Genomic DNA, 18,533 nt, shown 5'->3' with positions numbered 1-18,533 from the left:
TTTGGTCACTGTACCCAGGTGGGGCAGTGGGAGGGCTGGAGCATGGGCCTTGGGTTGTGGGGTGTGGTGATGGTGGAGGTTTACTTGGCTGGGTGTCCCCTTGTGAGAGACCCTCGAGAAACAGGGCAAAGCCCCAGGGAGGTGTGTGCTCTGGTCTGTAACCTCCCAGAGGCCCTTGGACCAAGGCTAAGGGGTTGTTGGTGTGGCTTCTAGGTGGTGTTGGAAGCTTCAGAAGGAGCCTGGGGGGTCTTGACCTGTGGAAGAAGGGGAGTGCAAAAGAAAGGAAAGGGGGTCAAGGAGGAGGAGGGCTGCTTGTCTGACTTTTCTAGGTGCTTCTGTACTGCAGCATGTTCCCAAGGGGTTTGTGCACCTTGGTGGCTCAGAGACATCTACCCTGTCTGCTGATGGATAGCCCCTCCCAAAAGAGAATACTAGAGGAGAATGCCTTTCTGTGTCCCTGCCCAACAGCTACTCCACAGGTTCTGCTGTGGCTGTTAAGATGCCAATTAACTCCTCTTCTGCACTACTGATGTTCAGATTAGTCTTTTTTCTAAATCACAGTTAAGTAAGAGTGTTACTGGGTTTCAGGGCTACTTCTTCATAGCTTTGAAAAGCACGATGTGATTTATCACACTGTTAAAGAGAGAATAGTAGTCTATATAAGCTATTCAATCTGTATAAGGCTAAAAGAATTAAAATGCTGAATTACATTTTCAGTGATAATGTATGGTGTTAGCCTTTGTCCAAGAAGGTGAGCTAATTGAATATATTAGAGTCTGAATTATTTCAAAAAGCTGCTGTTGGAGTGATACTTACACTGCATATAAAAGGAAGCGTGTTTTAGAGACAGGGATCAGTTACTCTGTTCTTTTTTTCCCCATTCAGCATACTTGTATTGATCTGAGGCAGAAAGTCAGATGAGATGGCAAAGGGTATTTATTTGAGTAGCTAAATGGTTGCCTTATAATCTATTTCATGTTAGGAATTGGATTAGAATTGGAAAGATGGAGTGGTATTAGATGGCAGTAACACTAAATCTTATTTGGGTGTTTTGCCTCTTTGAGATAAATAAAAAGCTTCTGGAACTGATGACTTCTTTGAATCAGAACATTGGGAAGTAAGATTGCTGTCTGTTGGGTAAATTTTTTTTATTTGGTACCATGGAAAGCGGGATTTCTTTAGATTACTTACATGTTATCATGTTATCTTTATCCTTGTTCTTCCTCTCAAAGTAAAAAAAAAAAAAAAGCGTTTGTTTCGTGGGTTTGTTGGTTTTCAAAGTGTGCATGTATGCGTGTAAGGCAAACACGGGCAAAGTTTTATAAATGAAAAATCAGCCTTTCCATCTCTTTTCACGCCCTGTGCTTTTATACATGAATTATTGCTGTTTCTCCCTCGATTCTAACCAAGCTCGCAGATGTCTGACTAAAATAAGCTTTGTGAGTCTAGAGAACTGCTTTCTTCAGTGCTGAAAACCACAGCAGTAACCAGAGGGTTTAGATATTGATTTTGACCTGTGCACATGATGTTATCTCATCTGTTGGTTGCTAAATATGGCAATCTGTAGGAAAGGTCATGTTCTCAGACCTAATTAAGAAAATCAGAAGAGGCAAATAACAGAAATGAGATGTCCTAATAGTGATCTGCCATGTTACTGCAGATAGGCAGAGCCAGGCTGCGGCACAGCTGACTTCAGAATCAGATGTCAAGAAAGAAGGCAGTGCTTTCTATGGCTCTTGCCTCACTTATGGTAGTGATAGATTTGGCTCATTGCCTCCCTTTTTTGGAAAATTTTTTTTTTTTTTTTTTGGTTCTCTTTTATTCTTATTCTGTTAATGGTTATCTCTTGGTCTCCTGCAGCTCCCATTAATTGAGGTGAAGCCTGAACTTTAGCAGTTTCGTATGAGAAGGTGGTGCTGGAAAACTTAAAACAGACTTGTGCCAATACTGAATATTTCTCTTTTTTAAAAAAAAGATAGTAAATAGGAAGTAAATTATACTTCCTTTGAGCCTAGAAAAAACCTTAATGCTTGGGTTAAGTGCATTTTCTTTCTGTACACAGGAAAAGTAAATAATGGCCTAAAAAGTGAGTACTGTCGTGCAGGTTGAATCTATTACTAAAGTTCTAGTGCTACTACAGCTGTAGGAGGTGGGATGAAAGTTGCATTTTATTCCTTTTCTGAAGTTGTTCATGCTACGTCTTGTTTGGAAGGAAAATGGATTATTTCTCACTTTTTTTTTTTTGGCTGTGGTTAATTTTTATTGCTGTTCTTTAAACAATTTGTGGTTTGTTATTTCTAGGTGGAATTTTATTATTTGATTAATTGAGTTGAATTTACTTTGCTTGGCAAATCAACAGCAGCAACTGTTTGTTTATTTTGTACAGCATCTAGTACTGTAGTGTCCACTGTTACTGTTCCTGGGGACCTTAATGACACAAGTAACTAATAATTACTCTGCTTGCAGCCCCTCTGTTTTCGAAACATTTCACAAAGTCCTTCATCACAGTGTCTTTTTATCTCTTTTTATGGATATGGAAGTAATGGCACAAGTCTTACATTGTCTGATGGAAAGCTAGAGCCAAGACGTGGTTATCCTGGATCCTATGTTTGGAAAGATGATTACTTATGTGGCTGAGATACCAGTGTGAGACAAGGGGTGCACTGACAGTAGATCATGTCTTGCAGAAAACAAGGAGATACAAAAGACAATCTGTGTAAATGTGCACAATATCTAGTGAGTGGGTCTAATTAATGACCAATTATACATGGAAATTTATTTTTGGCAGTATTTCATGGACAAACTTATGAAGCATTCTCTTTGAATGTAAAATGTGGGTCCTGCTTTCCTCTAGGACCGAGGCTGGTCTGTTTTTCTGTTGTGTTTGAGGTGCAGTTCCACTGCAAAGATGGCGTAGGAGGGAAGGAAGGGGGAGTAGCTGTATTTATTATTTTAAGGACTTTTGATGTTCAGGTTTGCTCAATAAGCTAATACAGAGTTATTTCTTCTGGCTCTCAGTGCTTTGAGCTTGCCCTTTGGTTTGGAGGGAACTTGCTACAGATTCTTCCATTTTTATGCATCAGCCATCACTGGCAATGAAAGTAAACCTGCCAACCTATTAAATATTTGTCAACAACTATATGCAGGTATCATCAGTAGAATCTTTAGTGTTATTTAGTTACTTCAAGCAATTTGAAATACAAGTTTGAGTGAAATTCAGCATTTTCTGCCATATTTAACTAAAAGCTGCATATTTAAGTAAGCACTGCGCGCAAGTTTTCTCTGTATCAAAATTTAGTAAAAATGTAGTATTTGTCTACCCTGGCCATATAACAGATTTCTTAGCTTCTGCATACCTCCAGGGGAAGGTTTCTGTTGGATACAGTACTAATAGTTGGGACTGTGTCTAAGTAAATCAGGCCAGGTAGGACTTTGTGAGATATTAGTCTTGTTCTTTCCCTGCCTGCCACACAGATGTTCCTTATGGTGATCCTTTAGAGCAGAGCATCTGGGGGTGCCCATTTGGGACCCATAGTGCAATTGTAACTTTTTATGAGCTGAGGTTCATCTGTTCCTTTTGGGCAGAAGGAGCTCTGGGTGTCTCTCAAAGGTTATAGGAGTAGCAGAGCTAATAGGGTGGGACACACATCAAGAGGAGTGAATTGAGTTCGGGCTCTTTTGCATGACATCTTGGAGCCATCTGTATGATAGAAGCATAAAAATAATCTGCACTGATGAGAGCATTAAAATGGACAGTAATGTAAAAGTACACTTCTATTTTGGAAAGTGGTAATCTAAAAATGTCAATTTTGAATCTAGCAGACCTATTCCTGTGAGTATTAAAATATTACTTGTTAAATTTAGTGACAATAAAGTATTAGAGAATAATCTAATTTCTTTCTACTGTATTGAAGTCTATAAATTTCCCATTGTTTATACCCATTTGAAATTCTGTCACTTAGAAATTTTTAAGAGAGTTATATGAATAATCATTTCCCTGAGCATTTCTTCTTCTTGATATTGATCCATTTAGAATAGACAAATCCTTTCCTCTGAGGAAATCAAATAAAAAATAGTTAATGCTGAAATAAAAAGTAATTAGGGTGGGTTTGGGTTTTTTTTAGCTTTTTCTGAACTTTTAGAAACTTATTGGCAATGCAGTCAGGTGAAATATTGTGACTAATTTAATATTAAATGCATCCTTTCGACACAAACAAATCAAGTATTTATTTTCTGTAAATAAGCAGATTTGTTTTGTACAAAAAACCTAATTCTCTCTACCTCTGATCAGAATTTGGTAGAATCACTTTCTCCAAAATGATGCAGTTCATTTGCATTTCATAAAAAACATTTTAAATGTTTTTACAATTCTTTTTTGGGAATTTCACAAGGGAAATTAAGATAAGAGTACCCTGAAAGCAGTTTGCCTTAAACATTTTAAATCCAATTTCAAATATTTTATTTTGTATTCCCATTTTTCATATCAAATTTCTTAAACTCCTCTTCTGTGATAACACCCCCCCCCCCCCAAGAATTTCTGATCCTTGACTTTTTTTTTCAATTAAGAATTATCCAAATTCCAAACTTTTAAGTCTTTCCTGAATCATTATTATTTTTGTCTTTGGTAGGACTCTTACTGACAAACAGCATCTATTTATTTAAAATCCCAGTAATGAGTTTTAATTTTAAGAACAAGTTTTGCACCACTATTTTTGAGCAAAAATAAAACTGGTTTTTAGAATGTTGGGTTTGAAAAATTTCCTGCACTTGCCTGAGACCTGTAAGCAATGTGTGATTAAAAAACCTTGGGTTTGAGACTGAAGCTAAAAGCAGGGCATTACTGGAGACCTCTCAAAATGTAAAACATTATTGGGTTGCTGTTAAAATTTGTAAAGAGGAAAGGGAGAAATGGGTATTGGTCCTGAGGAAAAAGGCCAGAAAGTTGTGTTGTAATATCAGAATGTGGATATTTAGAATGTAGAGACTATATGTACTTGTCACTCAGGGACTTGCATATCCAGTTCTAAAATACAGCTATCGTGTGACAGTTTTTTGTGGTTTCTCCTTTGCTTTTCCTCTCCATACTGAGTGTTCAGAAGTACCCGCTTTCCCTCCCCTGGAAATGAAGGCTTTATGCCTTCTGTGTCCTCATATTCTCTGAATTGGCATCAAGGCTTTGCTCCATTGTTTACAAAACAAAGCTGGATATGGAACGAATGGGAAATGGAAGGAATTTTTGGAATGGAAGGAATTTTGTGAAGGAATTTTTGCATCAGTGAAAAATTTGGCATAGATAATCATTAAAAGAATAGATCACTTGGTCTCTTTAGATCTCTGCAAGTATCTCTGATTTAAAGGAAGGCTGCTTTTTTCTCTTTGTTCTTCCTTTTTACTCCCCTCCCCCTGTTTGTGTTAGATCTTGTCTAAATACTTAGTAGAAATTTATAGTGTGTTCCCAGGTAACAAACTACATCTGTCTCTGAAAATGAGTCAAAATAATCATGACAAATTCATGAAAGAAAGGGGAAATACATTGCTGCAGTCTTGGGGAACATGAGTCAATATGGTTTATGTAATTGTTTAATAAAACATCTCTTCTAGTGCATTGAACCAGCCTAAGATACTGAAGCAGTTATATTTATGCAGGAATAAACAAACTTCCAGTAAAAGCTGGTGACCAGAAGTATGCAATTATGCATTTCCAGAAATACTCATTAAACCAGTCTGCTTAAATTTTAATCAGACTTCTGTATATGAAACAGTCTTGATAAGAGGGAGTAGGGAAAAAAAAAAAAAAAAGGATTTTACGAAAGGTTATTCAGATCTTCTTGTGCCCCAAATGGCTTTGAATTTTTTTTTTTTATTTAACTTATGCATAGAATTGCAAATCTGTCTGAAAGATAACAATACAAAATCCTGCATGCTGGCTTAATTCTGTTTTATGGGGGCTGTATTAGTATCAGCACAGAAATACTACATTGATAACAAAGCTGTCAAAAAGAATATGACGTGGGGATTAGACAGTGAGATATTTGAAATAGTTAAGCTTTGTGTTGTCCGAGTGAGAAATGTCAGAGGACTGATTATCAGTGCGTGAATTCTTATATGAAAGTAAAGTCCTAGGAAATGCGCTGGTACACTGAATAATTACAAATCACCAGGTACTTCCAGTATTTTTTTGCCTGCTTTATTTATCTTCCTGGTATGTTTGAGCTAAATACTGCAAACTGTGTTATGTCTGAGGCGTGAGAGGACGTGCATTGCCCAGGATCATAAGGAAGCCAGGAATAGCTGTAAGAGGTTCATGACTCCAGGTGCTGGAGTGAACTCAATAGGTGTCTGGTTATATTCCTTTCAACATTAGATTTGTATAGTTTAGTGATCAGTGACTTCCACATTTATTTTCAGTCAGCCTAAAGTAGTGTCTGGATGCTCAGGGGTGGTCTATTTGCACAACTGGACATGCAAGAAATAGCCTGTCATTTGAAGTCTTTACAAATGTATTTGTATATTCAATATATATTCAAATAATCTGAAAGGGGAGTTCAGAAAGCAACCCACAAAATAGTGGATGAAGACAAGAGTACGTATGTCCATCCCTGAAGAGGGTCACTAACCTTTTCATGTTTCACCATCTCTCTTTTCAAGTGTTATCTGATGACCTATTTGTTATGGATCACCTCGTGTCTTTGGAAACTGCAGTTATGAATAATGCTGCTTTAATATTAAATGCTAATGGTCACTGTGCTTTATCCTTCTAGGGCATCAGTAGCCTCTTCAGTTCACTTAAAGTGGTCAGGCTACTTCGGCTTGGTCGTGTAGCTCGGAAGTTGGACCACTACATTGAATACGGCGCAGCAGTCTTGGTTCTACTGGTGTGTGTGTTTGGTCTTGCAGCACACTGGTTGGCCTGCATTTGGTACAGCATAGGAGACTATGAAGTTATCGATGAGGATACAAACACGATCCGAATGGAGAGCTGGCTCTATCAGCTGGGGATGTCAATAGGAACACCTTACCGCTTTAACGCATCAGGCTTTGGAAAATGGGAAGGTGGACCAAGCAAAGATTCCGTCTACATCTCCTCGTTGTATTTTACAATGACCAGCCTCACGAGTGTTGGATTTGGGAACATTGCTCCGACCACAGATGGGGAGAAGATCTTTGCTGTTGCTATGATGATGATTGGCTGTAAGTATTAGAGATTCTCTCTCTCACACACACAATGCCAAACAGCTGTGTGTCATGAATACTGATATCATAAGAACATCTGGAATTGTGTCAAATATTATTATGCAGCTTAAAATATTTTTGGTGGTATAGGTATTACATACTTTCTTACTGGTTAGTTTTAAAATCACAGGTGGGAGTATTGCTGTGACTAGCAAAAATTCAGTCATTTTGGAAGCAATATTTGTTAATATCCTTTCAATATTCTCTTGTAAGTAAACCATAAAATGTATAAAGCTTGAAGTATTAAAAATTAATGCACCACAGTGGGCACAGACAAATGTGCCTGTATTTGGTATGTGGCAAAATCTTTGTATGTCTGAGACCTGTATATATTGAACAAGTGGGTCGATGAGTGGGAGGAGGTTCAGGAGCATCTCGTGGAGGAGAGAGAACAGTAGCTCTCTAGAGGCCACAAACTCTGCTATGGGCTGAGCATATAGTTAGATCCTAAAGCAATCGGGGTGATACTGGCCTTGGGCACCTCTGGCTAGCATTTTCTTGTCACAAGGGATTCATATTGCCAAGCTGTCCAGCTTTTGGCTGTGTTGTCGCTTCAATGCAGGATCTGCACTCAAAGTGCCTTGAGACCTACTTGGATTTAAGAGCCATATGGTGGCCACTGTTAAGCTAGGTCATGTTTTACTAGGCAAGGGTGGAATTTGACCCAAAATAAGGAAGAAAATTCTGCTTTGTACATAGAAGAGCATATCATATGGAGAAAGAGAGAAGCTTCTGTATGGTAATATTACGTCAAGAGAGAAACAGTCAATCCTTGCTAAGCAGAAAATTAAAACCAAGTATATAATGAAACTCAATTAGCAGCACAGTGCCTGTTATGATAGAAACATGAAGCTTTGATTTTGGTATGTCATTTTACAGCAGCACTGAAATCAAGTACTGAGTTTGTGTGCATTGTTAAGAAGACTGAAGGTTAGTGAGAAGTATAAAGATAAGCATTCGTGATTGTGCAGGTATCGGATATTTTAGCTATAAAAACTGTTAATTTTGTTCTTATAGCTTTTTCCACTGCTAAGAGTCCCACCATCCTATTAAGTTGTGGAAGGGAAATTTATATAAAACTTTGAGAAAATGATGTTGTTTTCTCATGAGAAGGTGCATTAGACAATGTAGCAGTGTAGTACAAAACAGGCTTCCAAACATATTTCCTGATGAAGGTAGCTGTTTAATAGGAAATATCCTGACCTTTGGCTTATTGTTCATTTGGTTATGCTCATGATACTAGCTAGACAATAACAGCTAGTATTACCCAGTATTATTATTTAGTACTATGGATACTGAATGAACATCACCTTCATAAAATCAGGAATGTACATGGGGATATTTTGGAGTTGTGCCTGCTCCAAACTCTCTATATGAAAATGTGACGGAAAGAAACTGAATTTATGCAAGATTGATGCCGATAGATATCTGCTCTGAATTCTAAAATGAAATTTAATTTCAGCAAGTTGTAAAAAATAGTGTTCTGTCAATTTTAAGTGTCATGACTGCGATCACATTTGAGGGAAACAATTTTTTTTGTATTTGGACTTTGGGAACCTTAGATTTCTAACCCTCTAACTGTCAGTGTATCTTATCACCTTTATCCTGTGAACAACTACTTGGAAATCATTAGGACTATTCACAATATGTGTTTGCTTGAATGGCAACTAAGTTTGAGTTTACCTCTCTGGATTTTGTAGGATCTTGATTGCTTTTAACATGCTGAAATTTTGAGCTGTGGTGTTCCTCAGGATGGGAGGAACAAAAATGATTTGTTTTGTTTGCAGCTATTTAGAGCTTAATTACTGATAGACATTCTTCCACCATAAAATATTATATTAAAATAACACTATTTTGCCTGTAGAATTAAGCTTTCAAACATTGATATGAGCTTGAACTAGGGTTATTTTGTAAGTATTTTGTCTGATCTGTTGGGATCCCGAAAGGTACATAGCAAAGGTATAAGGGGTAGAGGCGGTGGAGGGGAAAAACAAGATTCCTGGCTAAAGCTTTTGTACGTCACTCAGAAAAATTCATATTTGTCACTGGCCAGGTAACATGTTTGTTATGAGCTGAGCTGACCACTTACGTGGTGGTTATGTGTTCCTGTATGGTCCTCATTTTGCAGATGTCAGATCACATAGATTTGCATATGGGATGGATAGGGGCTGTGAATGTCCAAAGCATCAGAAATAAGGAATTTCAAGTCAATTCTGCTAATGCATTACTGCCTACTTATAAAAGGAAAGTGTATATGATTTTTCATTTATACTTTGCCATGAACACTTCATTTATTTTAGCACCTGTCTAGTGATGCATTCTTAAAAGATACTGCCGTCGTTCTGTAGCACAGGGAATGCTATTTTCTTTCCATAAAGGATGCAGAGAGAGCCTGATTGTTTGACTACCTAAAACTCCAGTTGAAGGTAGGTGGGATTTGCCAAGTCCAGCCTCAAACATATCACCCCATTAACTTCTTCCCTGCTAGAGGATAAGCCTTTAAGAACTGTGTGGGTTTATGTTGGTTTTGAAGTGGCTAGGTACAATGTGGGCAAAAGTACATACCTGGATATTTAAGTAGTCCAGTGAAATAAGTAAAGTCATTTTACAACCTTTTCTGTATGAGATGGAAACAACACTGTCACTTTTTCTTTGAGGATGTTACCAGTTTTGTGTAGTTGAATAAGACAACATGTTAATATGATTACTTTTGAGATTCCAAAACTGCCACTGTAGTGTCATCAAAAAAAAAAAAAAAAGAGTATTTGGGGACAAATGTATAACAGCCAGCATTAATATTTCAAAAGTGATTCCAGCAATTTTACTTTAAATGGGCTGAAAATTTTTGAAAGGAGGGTAATTTTTTTCCCCTTGGACCAATTAACCTTCTGTAAATAAATAGTAAAACTTACATTAGCCTGATGGGGACAGATTTAGATGAGTGGAAAGCAAATGATAACATTTCCTTCTCCTTGTCTGTTTTATTCGCTGCTTTTTTTGAACAGCAGTAAGTGCTGTGTGTAAAAACTAGTGGCTTGTTAAACAATATTGTGGCCAGCTGAGCTTACAGTCACAAGTTTATTAGCAAGATGACCTTTGAAATTTTGATCTTCTCTTCATTTGTAAAAGAAACTGATATTTCCTGAAGTGGAGATGGTGGTCAACATGTATGAAAATGTCTGCGATCCCCACCTTCTTTGCAGGGGCTGTATGTGTAGCTACCCTGCAGAAAGTTGGGCTGCAGGTAGCACTTCAGTGCATGGTAAGCACTTGCCTCCCACTGGTGGCTGACCGAGAAATGACAGCAGTGTGGTGCTTGCTCGTTCCTGGATCCAGTTCAGAGTCATAGCATTGCTTTTTGCAACCTCCCTCTGATTTTTGGTGTCAATGGTCTTGACTTCAGTTTGCTTCATGAGCTATACCACCATGGTTGGGTAAGGGCACTCAAGAACTGCTTCCCTGGAGCGCAGCTGTTGGCATCAACTGGAGGAAAAGGAAGAATTTACTTTTAGAAGTGTGAATTCTTCCTACTCAGTGAACTTAAGAATAAGTAAATCATATATATACATGCGTAGATACCTATGTACATAGCATGATACCTATGTACATAGCATATGTGTATACCCTCAAAGAGAGAGAATGCAAATGCATTATGATGCCTAGAAGAAGAAAAAGAGACCATATGTTTTTTTTCTTCCATCTTTGATATTCTGGAATTATTTTTAATAGAATGGATTTGATTGTGCAGAGTTCTTGTATCTCTGGGGAAGGCTGGACATGATGTGTGCTACCCTGAGGAGCTTTGCCAGGTGCTGCAGTTTTGCACAGCTTTCTGGTCCTTGTTTCCAGCAAACTTAGTTTTTAGTTTTGGTTTGGTTTACTTGATTTACTGGCTAAGTATCTTGAATAGTTTCTGGGGAGGAAAGTCATGAATAGCAGCAATACTTTTTTCTTTGATCTTGGAGTGTTGTCAGTTGAGCCTCTCTGTTCCAGGAGAGGAGTTCCTCTGTAAACAAGTGATTTTAAGACAGGTATTGCTGTCTTCTCCACTGGCAAACAGACTTGAAAGGCTTGTGGTACAGTCAGCACAGGACTATGGTAACATCCAAACAGGATGTTTGTGTCTGAAAGGCTCAGGATATTACAGATATTTGGTAGTGTAAGCAGTTCATAACTTGTGTCCTTCCATGTGTGTTTAATATGCATAGAGAGATGGAGTTAATTCTCTGTAATTATGTTCCATCTTCTGTAAGACAAAATTTGGTTTTCTTTGCTGCTCAGCCACTGATATATCCCCTTTTGCTCACTGCTTACTTCCTCTGTAAAGCTGATCGTATGGCAGAAATACATTTGTGTTACATTAACCCATAACCGTAGACCCATTGACCACTAGTAATAGTACTTTGCTATAATGTCAGATAGCTGTTTAAAAAAGTAGGTAAGACCACTTCCTTTTTCTTTTTTTATTCAGTCTTTCATTATGGTAAATAATAAATTCAGGTAACTTATAATTAAAACTTTAGAGATATGTTAGTGAAGCTGTCCTGGACTGGTAGGAATTTTGGCTAAGTTGAGTGCAAATGTTGGCCTACTAAAAAATTTAAGGTATATGAGCTTGTAGAAGGAAGGGTAGGTATGTCGTGTTAGCAGTGCATAGACACTAGGAAGGGATGACTGAGGTGAATGAGCTGCGTGTGGGTATTGACCCTGTGGAGCTTGCTGGGTTGGTTGGTTTTACACTTGGGGCAAAGTGTAAGGAAGCATGGCTTGGTCTCAGTGGCCCTGGTCTCTGTTTCGGGGCCACTTTCTGCAGGGAGGTGTTCTTGTGCTCTCAAATGCAGTGATGGCATGCTCTGTCCTACTGACCTCATTGTGACTGCAGTTTTCAGGGAGAAAGTGTTTTACTGTTGGTTATTTTGACATGGTTGTTGGTTATTTTGCAACCCCTAATTAGATTTGTGAGGGCCTGCAGCATACTCATCATGTAGCCATGGGGATGTATGGTTCATTGGTCAGCTCCACCAAAGGGGGCATGGGTAGGTGAAAAATGCTCTTGATTCTTGACCTCAAATAAGGCACATCTGTTGGGAAGAACAAATTCTTTTGAAGTAGAGATGAACTCTCCTGTGGCTGCTCTTAGGGATTTCTGTTCTGTGGAGGCTTGATGCTTCTGATAAGATACTCAGTTCATATTACTGTGTAGCTGGTTTTCCTGAACATATGGTAAATTAGGGTTTTACCAAGCAAACTGACTTCACATCTATCAATGAACTGACCTGCATGGCTTTGCCTCACTTTATTTGTTGAGTGTATGTGTGTATATGTAGAGAAGTATGTGTGTTACTACTGGAAGTAAACCCAATTAACTCCTCAGCTTCATTTTAAAGGAATCAAAGTATATTTGCTTATCTCTTTCCACAGATGGCCACTAAATTGCTAGTTAATAGGGAATATGTCTACAGACAGATCTTTCAGAGGCTGATGTTATATAAAACCAGGTTTAAAACCACTGTCTGGGTCTGTGGAAAGATATATATTTTCCGTTTTTAATACTTGGGGGGAAAAAAGCTATTTCAATTTTTAGTTTCTTCCCTGTGGAGACATACGCCTCAAAATAACAGTTCTTGTACATTTTCTTTAGTGAAGCTGTCATGTTGGGTTGCGTACTGTTTATTTTTCCTAAGCAATAGCAGAAACCCGAGGACTTCTATTTGCAGTTTTCATATCTGGGCACTGTGTCAGCAGTCCCCTTGCTGTGCAGGTGGAGTAGGGATGAACAGTTCTAAAAATGTTTTGCGTTTTCCACTTTTAACATAGTATAATACTGAGGGATGCTTGCCTATCTGGATTTTGAGCAACTGAGCAAAATCTATCATTTTGGGAGCCTTCTGCAGATCCCAAGCTTTTGGTGCCTGTTCAGATGAAATTCTCCTTGTTCATTAGGAACAACTTGGAACTACAAGACTCATCCAAAGTATGAAGTTCATTCAGGAACAGGCACATGTTTGAATGCTGAACTAAATCATAAATTCCCCAGTGAGCACTGTAATTAGACCACATAGTGAAGAGGGATCATGGAAAAAGAACAAAAGTAGGAGTTAAAAGGTCAAACTCGAGGATATGCGTGCTCACATACTGTAATAAATTTTCAGACACTGAGTTCATTAGTCAAAACAGACCAGAGAGCGAAACCACTCATCTTCATTGATCTTGTGCAACACAAGCATCATGCAGTCCTACAGCGCTTCAGCTGTTGTCTCTGATTACAGTAGACACAGATCCCAGGAGCGTGGAGTAGCTTTGTTCAGCTTTGTCTGTGAATAGCTTCTTTCTCATTAGACATAAAAACAGGAATGAGGATAACATTAAGTAAATTTGAAAACATAATTAGGTAGTTTCATTTACAGCACTCTTGCTGAACGGAACAGGAATCTGCCCTAGTAATATGAACATCCCTCTGAACCGTAAGAAAATCTTGGTGGCTGGTATCATGACATACATGTCAGTGTTGCTCCTTCCCAGCCTCATGGAGGATTAGCGTGCTTTGGTGACCCCTCAGTAAGGTAGGAAGTGTTCAGAGGCTGCTATGAACAAGGATAGCCAGGAACTGGTGAAAACTAGACTGTTATTATCAAAATACCTGAATGAGATACAGACGCATTGCAGCATCATGTTTGATGATGTTCCTGAGGCGTGATTTTCCCCTCATAAGGCAGTTCATCATTTGTTAGAACCAATGGATGTGACAACGCTGTGTGTACTTACCAAACACATATCTAATTGTAAGAGAAGCATGTGTGCCCCTAGTACCCCTTTTAGAGGATGAGGGGCAGGGGTACGTTAAAACTGATTTTGCTGAAAGTTGGTGGCCTGAAACTGAGGGCCAGCCATGTGCCAAGTGCTGGCTGGGTTTGCTGAGGATATCATTCAGGGGCTGAGTACAAAAGTCTATGAGATTTCAAAGCCAAAGCAACTTTTTCTGTATTTGTGGTTATTGCAGGTGCAATGTTTTGATTTGTGGTCATGCTGCGAAAAGAAAAAGAAGCCTTGCCTTGCAAAAGTGGTCTCTTGGATACCTGTTCTTTCTCACTAACCCTGGCAAGATGACAAAAATCTCTTGGATGCCACAGACTTCTTGTAGCCACTTAAGGTTGCAGTTGGCATGCTTTCCATGTGGCTGATAGTTCTACATTGCTTTTCATTCTTATTTATCTTGGCCACCAGGAGCACTACTCAAGCTAGTAATTCTTAAAGGCCTGGATTTTTTTTTTTAAATTTTTTAATTTCTTTTTAATAAGTAGGAACAGTCTTTGCAGACCTATTCCCTCACTCCTCTCTGCTGTGCTTTATTACTTCTTGTTTGAAGCTGTTCATGGTATGTGAAGAGCTGGTGTGTTATTGCTATAATTGTTAAGCAACTGTTTGGGATTTCTGAATGTTATTTTGCATGGGTGCTTTCTCCTTTAGAATGAACCACTAGAAGTGTTGTGGATATGTTTCTCAGCTACACCAAGTTTCAGCAAAGAGGTAGGGCCAGGAGAAAATCCAGATAGAGTTTCTCTGAAGGTTAGAAGGAGGGTTTGGCTATTAGGGCAGGATTTGATCTGGTTAACTCTAAATGTAAATACCTCAGTTTTTCTTGTTGGGAGTAAAGAATGAAAGAAAAACAGTAAGAGTAAAAAGCAAACACGAAAAACCCCAACAAAACCCTACCTACCAAAACCCCAGTCATTGTGATAAAAAAATGGATAGACAACATTGTTTTAGGCTGTTTGACTATATAAACAATTCTTCAGACAGCAGAGTCTTAAGGGATGCAGTTTTCAGTGAAGCACATCGGTATCTCTCATCAGTAAGCATGAGACTGCACCAGATCACGGTGGCATTCTCAGACCCGCTGATGAGCAGGAGCATCTGGCCCGTACAGAGTTACATCATTGATATTCAGTACAGACAGGGCATGCTGGGGAGATGCAGTCAGTGCTGACAGGCTTCACAACATAGCAAGCTCCAAACCCTGAACTGTAGCTCTTAAAAGTTGTCTCCTTTTTGAATAAGGATGTCCAAGGCCTGCAGATTTTTTAAGGATTACTTCTACTGAAACATACAACACTGTTGTCAAAGCCAGCAAAAGGGCAGGCTTCAGGTGAGGCGTATATAAATAGTGAACTCCCACAAAAATCATTGTCTCCAGGCTAAGATGGACTGGAAGGTTTTTTCAGGTTCACAACACCAGTGCTAATGCTGTAATAAATCCGTCTGAGCTAACAACCGTGGCTATATGAGGAGTGGCCCATTCATATGAGGTTAGTCACCTCCTCTCCACAACACACTTCAAAGCAATACTTACAGAAGAAACAAAATAGTTTTTGTAAGTATATTAATACGGTAGTAGTACTTTGTTTCCTGGCCTGGTTTGAGGAAACATAAACTAACTCTGTGTGAGATATTCTTTCTTACTATGCGAAGGTGAGTAAGCAATATTCTTTTTCTTGCTATTTAAATTGTATATGACCAGATTAAAGCTAGATTAAATTATTGCTATTAAATTTTCCGCAAAATGCAATTTGCAAATGTCAGTGGTAAGTTGCCCATGTACTTTTGGTTGTGGGGAAAAAAGATTAAAAATTCCAGATCTATATCACATATATATACTTGATGCATCATCTCATGATGTGTCATTGTGCCTTAATGACTTAAAAAATTTCAGGCTGTACTTCATCCTTTTGATCTAGGGAGTGGCCCTACCTCAGAATATACTAGAACTTAATTGCTAGAATAGTCCCAGGAAATTTTACTTCAAATCACTGTCAGTATCATGGAAATCCAATCAGGATAATTTTTGAAGTGAGAATTTTGTGAAAATTTTTATTTCTCAAGGTTCTTACAATCTGTTGTTCCTGCAGAGCTTAACCTTGCTCTCCAAGACACTGGACAACTTCTGAAAGGACTTTGAATGCAAATGGAGAAAAAATAGTTCTGTTTGTCAGCATAGAAGATGAAAGCTATAAAGTGTAATGGTTTGAGTTTTTTCAGTATATGATGAAGAGCTCACACTACAGTAATGCTATAGGTAGTTGCCTTTTTTCTCTTTGTTGCACAGTGTTTCTAAATTTTTACATTGAATTATTTAATAGTAATGAGGAGGATAAGGAAAAAAAAAAAGGTATCCTAGCTGTAGATGTCTCTTTTTCAGCTGATGTCTTTCACATCACATGCTTATTAGTGCAGGATTTTGCTTTCTTTAGGCCATTTCTAACATTTCTTCCTATAAGTAGATGTAAAACATTGAAATGCTCTGGCTCTTTCAAACCTTCATCAGCATGTGCAACCAATTTGTTTTGAATTCTAGAGGAACATCATTAACTCAAGTTAATGTTTGAGAGGGAAGTGCCTGATGCATCCAGAACACAAACTGAGACGGCACAGGAGCATAAAAGGAAGAGAGAATATTTCAGGCAGGTAAACCAGGGAATAATATACAAGATGAGTGTTCTGTTTCCTATGAAAAAACCCTTCAATAATCTGCAAGAGACATTGTGTTTTGATATGCAGGACAACAAACCTGGGGGTTTTCCGTTTATCATTTTATTCTTAAATTACTGAGGCACACAAGCATAATCTAGAAAAGCATGGTTTGTCGTGTTAGAGTTTTGTTCTGGATTCCCACCTGTGAAATTGGCGAAATACCTGTAGCACACAAAAACCATGGCATTTTTCTTTCTCTTCGCATTCCTGGGAGGCCTTTCCTTAAGCAGCAACTCTGTTGCTGAAGGGTAGAAATCCTGGACAAGGATCTGGTTCTACATGAGAATAGTCTGTATTTCAAAGTCCATTTCTGTCTAAGAAAATTCCGGTTAGATAGGCATGGGGAAAAAATAGCAAAATAGCACATCTACTCATATGACACATCGTGTCACTTGTCATCTAATATGTGGAATATAACAGAAGATCTGAAGCATCTTCTAAGCACCTTTCACTTCTGCATCAGCTTCAAAAATGATACAGTTATTTTAATACATAATTGCTACTGTATTCGAGCAGGCCTGCTGTAGGTTACAAAATGTTAGAGCAGAAGCAGCTTGCCTAGCTGCAATATATGAGTGGTTTATGGATCGTAACATGTCCCTAACCACTCAGATGAGCTACCTCATTGCATCTTGAGAATGAATAATGATTAGTTGAGATCAGTGAGTTTTAATGCGTTTGGCTGCTTTTATATTTTAAAAAAAGATTTGTCAGTTTATAAAAATTATGTTTATATATGTAATGTATAAAAATATATAACGTTCTAGAGGATATAGACGCTGTTGTGGGTCATATGCAGTTCATTTCTTGGAGATGAGCGCTCTGAAATATTCTAAGTCTGAACTTCAGTTCCTGTCTGAAGACATATTCTTTCATAAGCAGCAGCCTAATGGAAGAAATTCTGATCTCCTGAGAAAATATGGAATATATATGAAAATGTCAGTATCTTTTATCCACAGTATAGCAACTCTTGCTGCAACTGGTGTGAAAAATGTGGAAGGAGACAAGGCCCTCTTGCCTGGAAGGAAAGTAGAAAATTTATTCTTCTAACTGAGGGGTTTCAACAGCCAGTAGGGTCTAAAATCCTAAGTGCCTTATGGTAAAGAATGAAGTAGTTGAGGTATTAAGGCATGACTGTTCTTAACCACCTCAACATGAATTGAAATGCTTTTTTCCTTCTTTGAAATCAATCCAGTAACTGTAGCAGGTGGTGTGAAAGTAAATTGTTGTGGTCAGATAATAGGCAAACCTTGCCCTCTCTGTCACCATCTCAAAAGGAAAAGTCATTTGGTTGATAAGTGCAGGTGAGTGGGATGATTCAGGGTCATGGTTCAGTAGTTCTTCAGTGTTAGTGGGAAGATCGTTAGGTGTTTTCACTACAATATGAGAGGGTGCTGGAGATTGGTAACATCTTCCAAGTGTTCAGAGGCCAGATTGAAGGAGAGAAAATTGGACTTAAGGTAAACAATTAATTTCTGTCTTTGAAATTGAACTTGAATGAGTTGGTTTTGTGAGGTTTTTTTTTGTAAAATTAAGATTTACTACAAAAGCATGGAAAATAATGCCAGGGTTTTTGAATCATACTGGTCCACAGAGACCCTAAACTCCTCAGAGCTTCTAGGCGGTTCATTAATTGAATTCTGAAAACTGTAAGCTTATTTATTAGTTGCATCACTTATTGACTATACTTTTAGTACAACTTATGTAAAATATGAAGTAGCACACTTGCTCCAATTTTGAATCAACCCGATCTTAATTTTCCTTTTTCAAAA

At 38.2% G+C, this 18,533-nt stretch overlaps 1 protein-coding gene across 1 annotated transcript in view; it reads left to right on the top strand.

Annotated features, from left to right (window-relative positions):
• Positions 1 to 18,533, top strand: part of KCNH1 (potassium voltage-gated channel subfamily H member 1) — a 181,432-nt gene that overhangs the window by 47,784 nt on the left and 115,115 nt on the right. Inside the window, exon 7 of the mRNA XM_086460603.1 lies at positions 6,762 to 7,191. Within this exon, the coding sequence (XP_086316729.1) occupies positions 6,762 to 7,191 (430 nt within the window). The remainder of the gene's footprint in view (positions 1 to 6,761; positions 7,192 to 18,533) is intronic.

This window comes from Leptosomus discolor, chromosome 2 (assembly GCF_034619465.1).
Source record: "Leptosomus discolor isolate bLepDis1 chromosome 2, bLepDis1.hap2, whole genome shotgun sequence".
NCBI lineage: Eukaryota > Metazoa > Chordata > Aves > Leptosomiformes > Leptosomidae > Leptosomus > Leptosomus discolor.
This window is presented reverse-complemented; position numbering and strand designations above follow the sequence as displayed.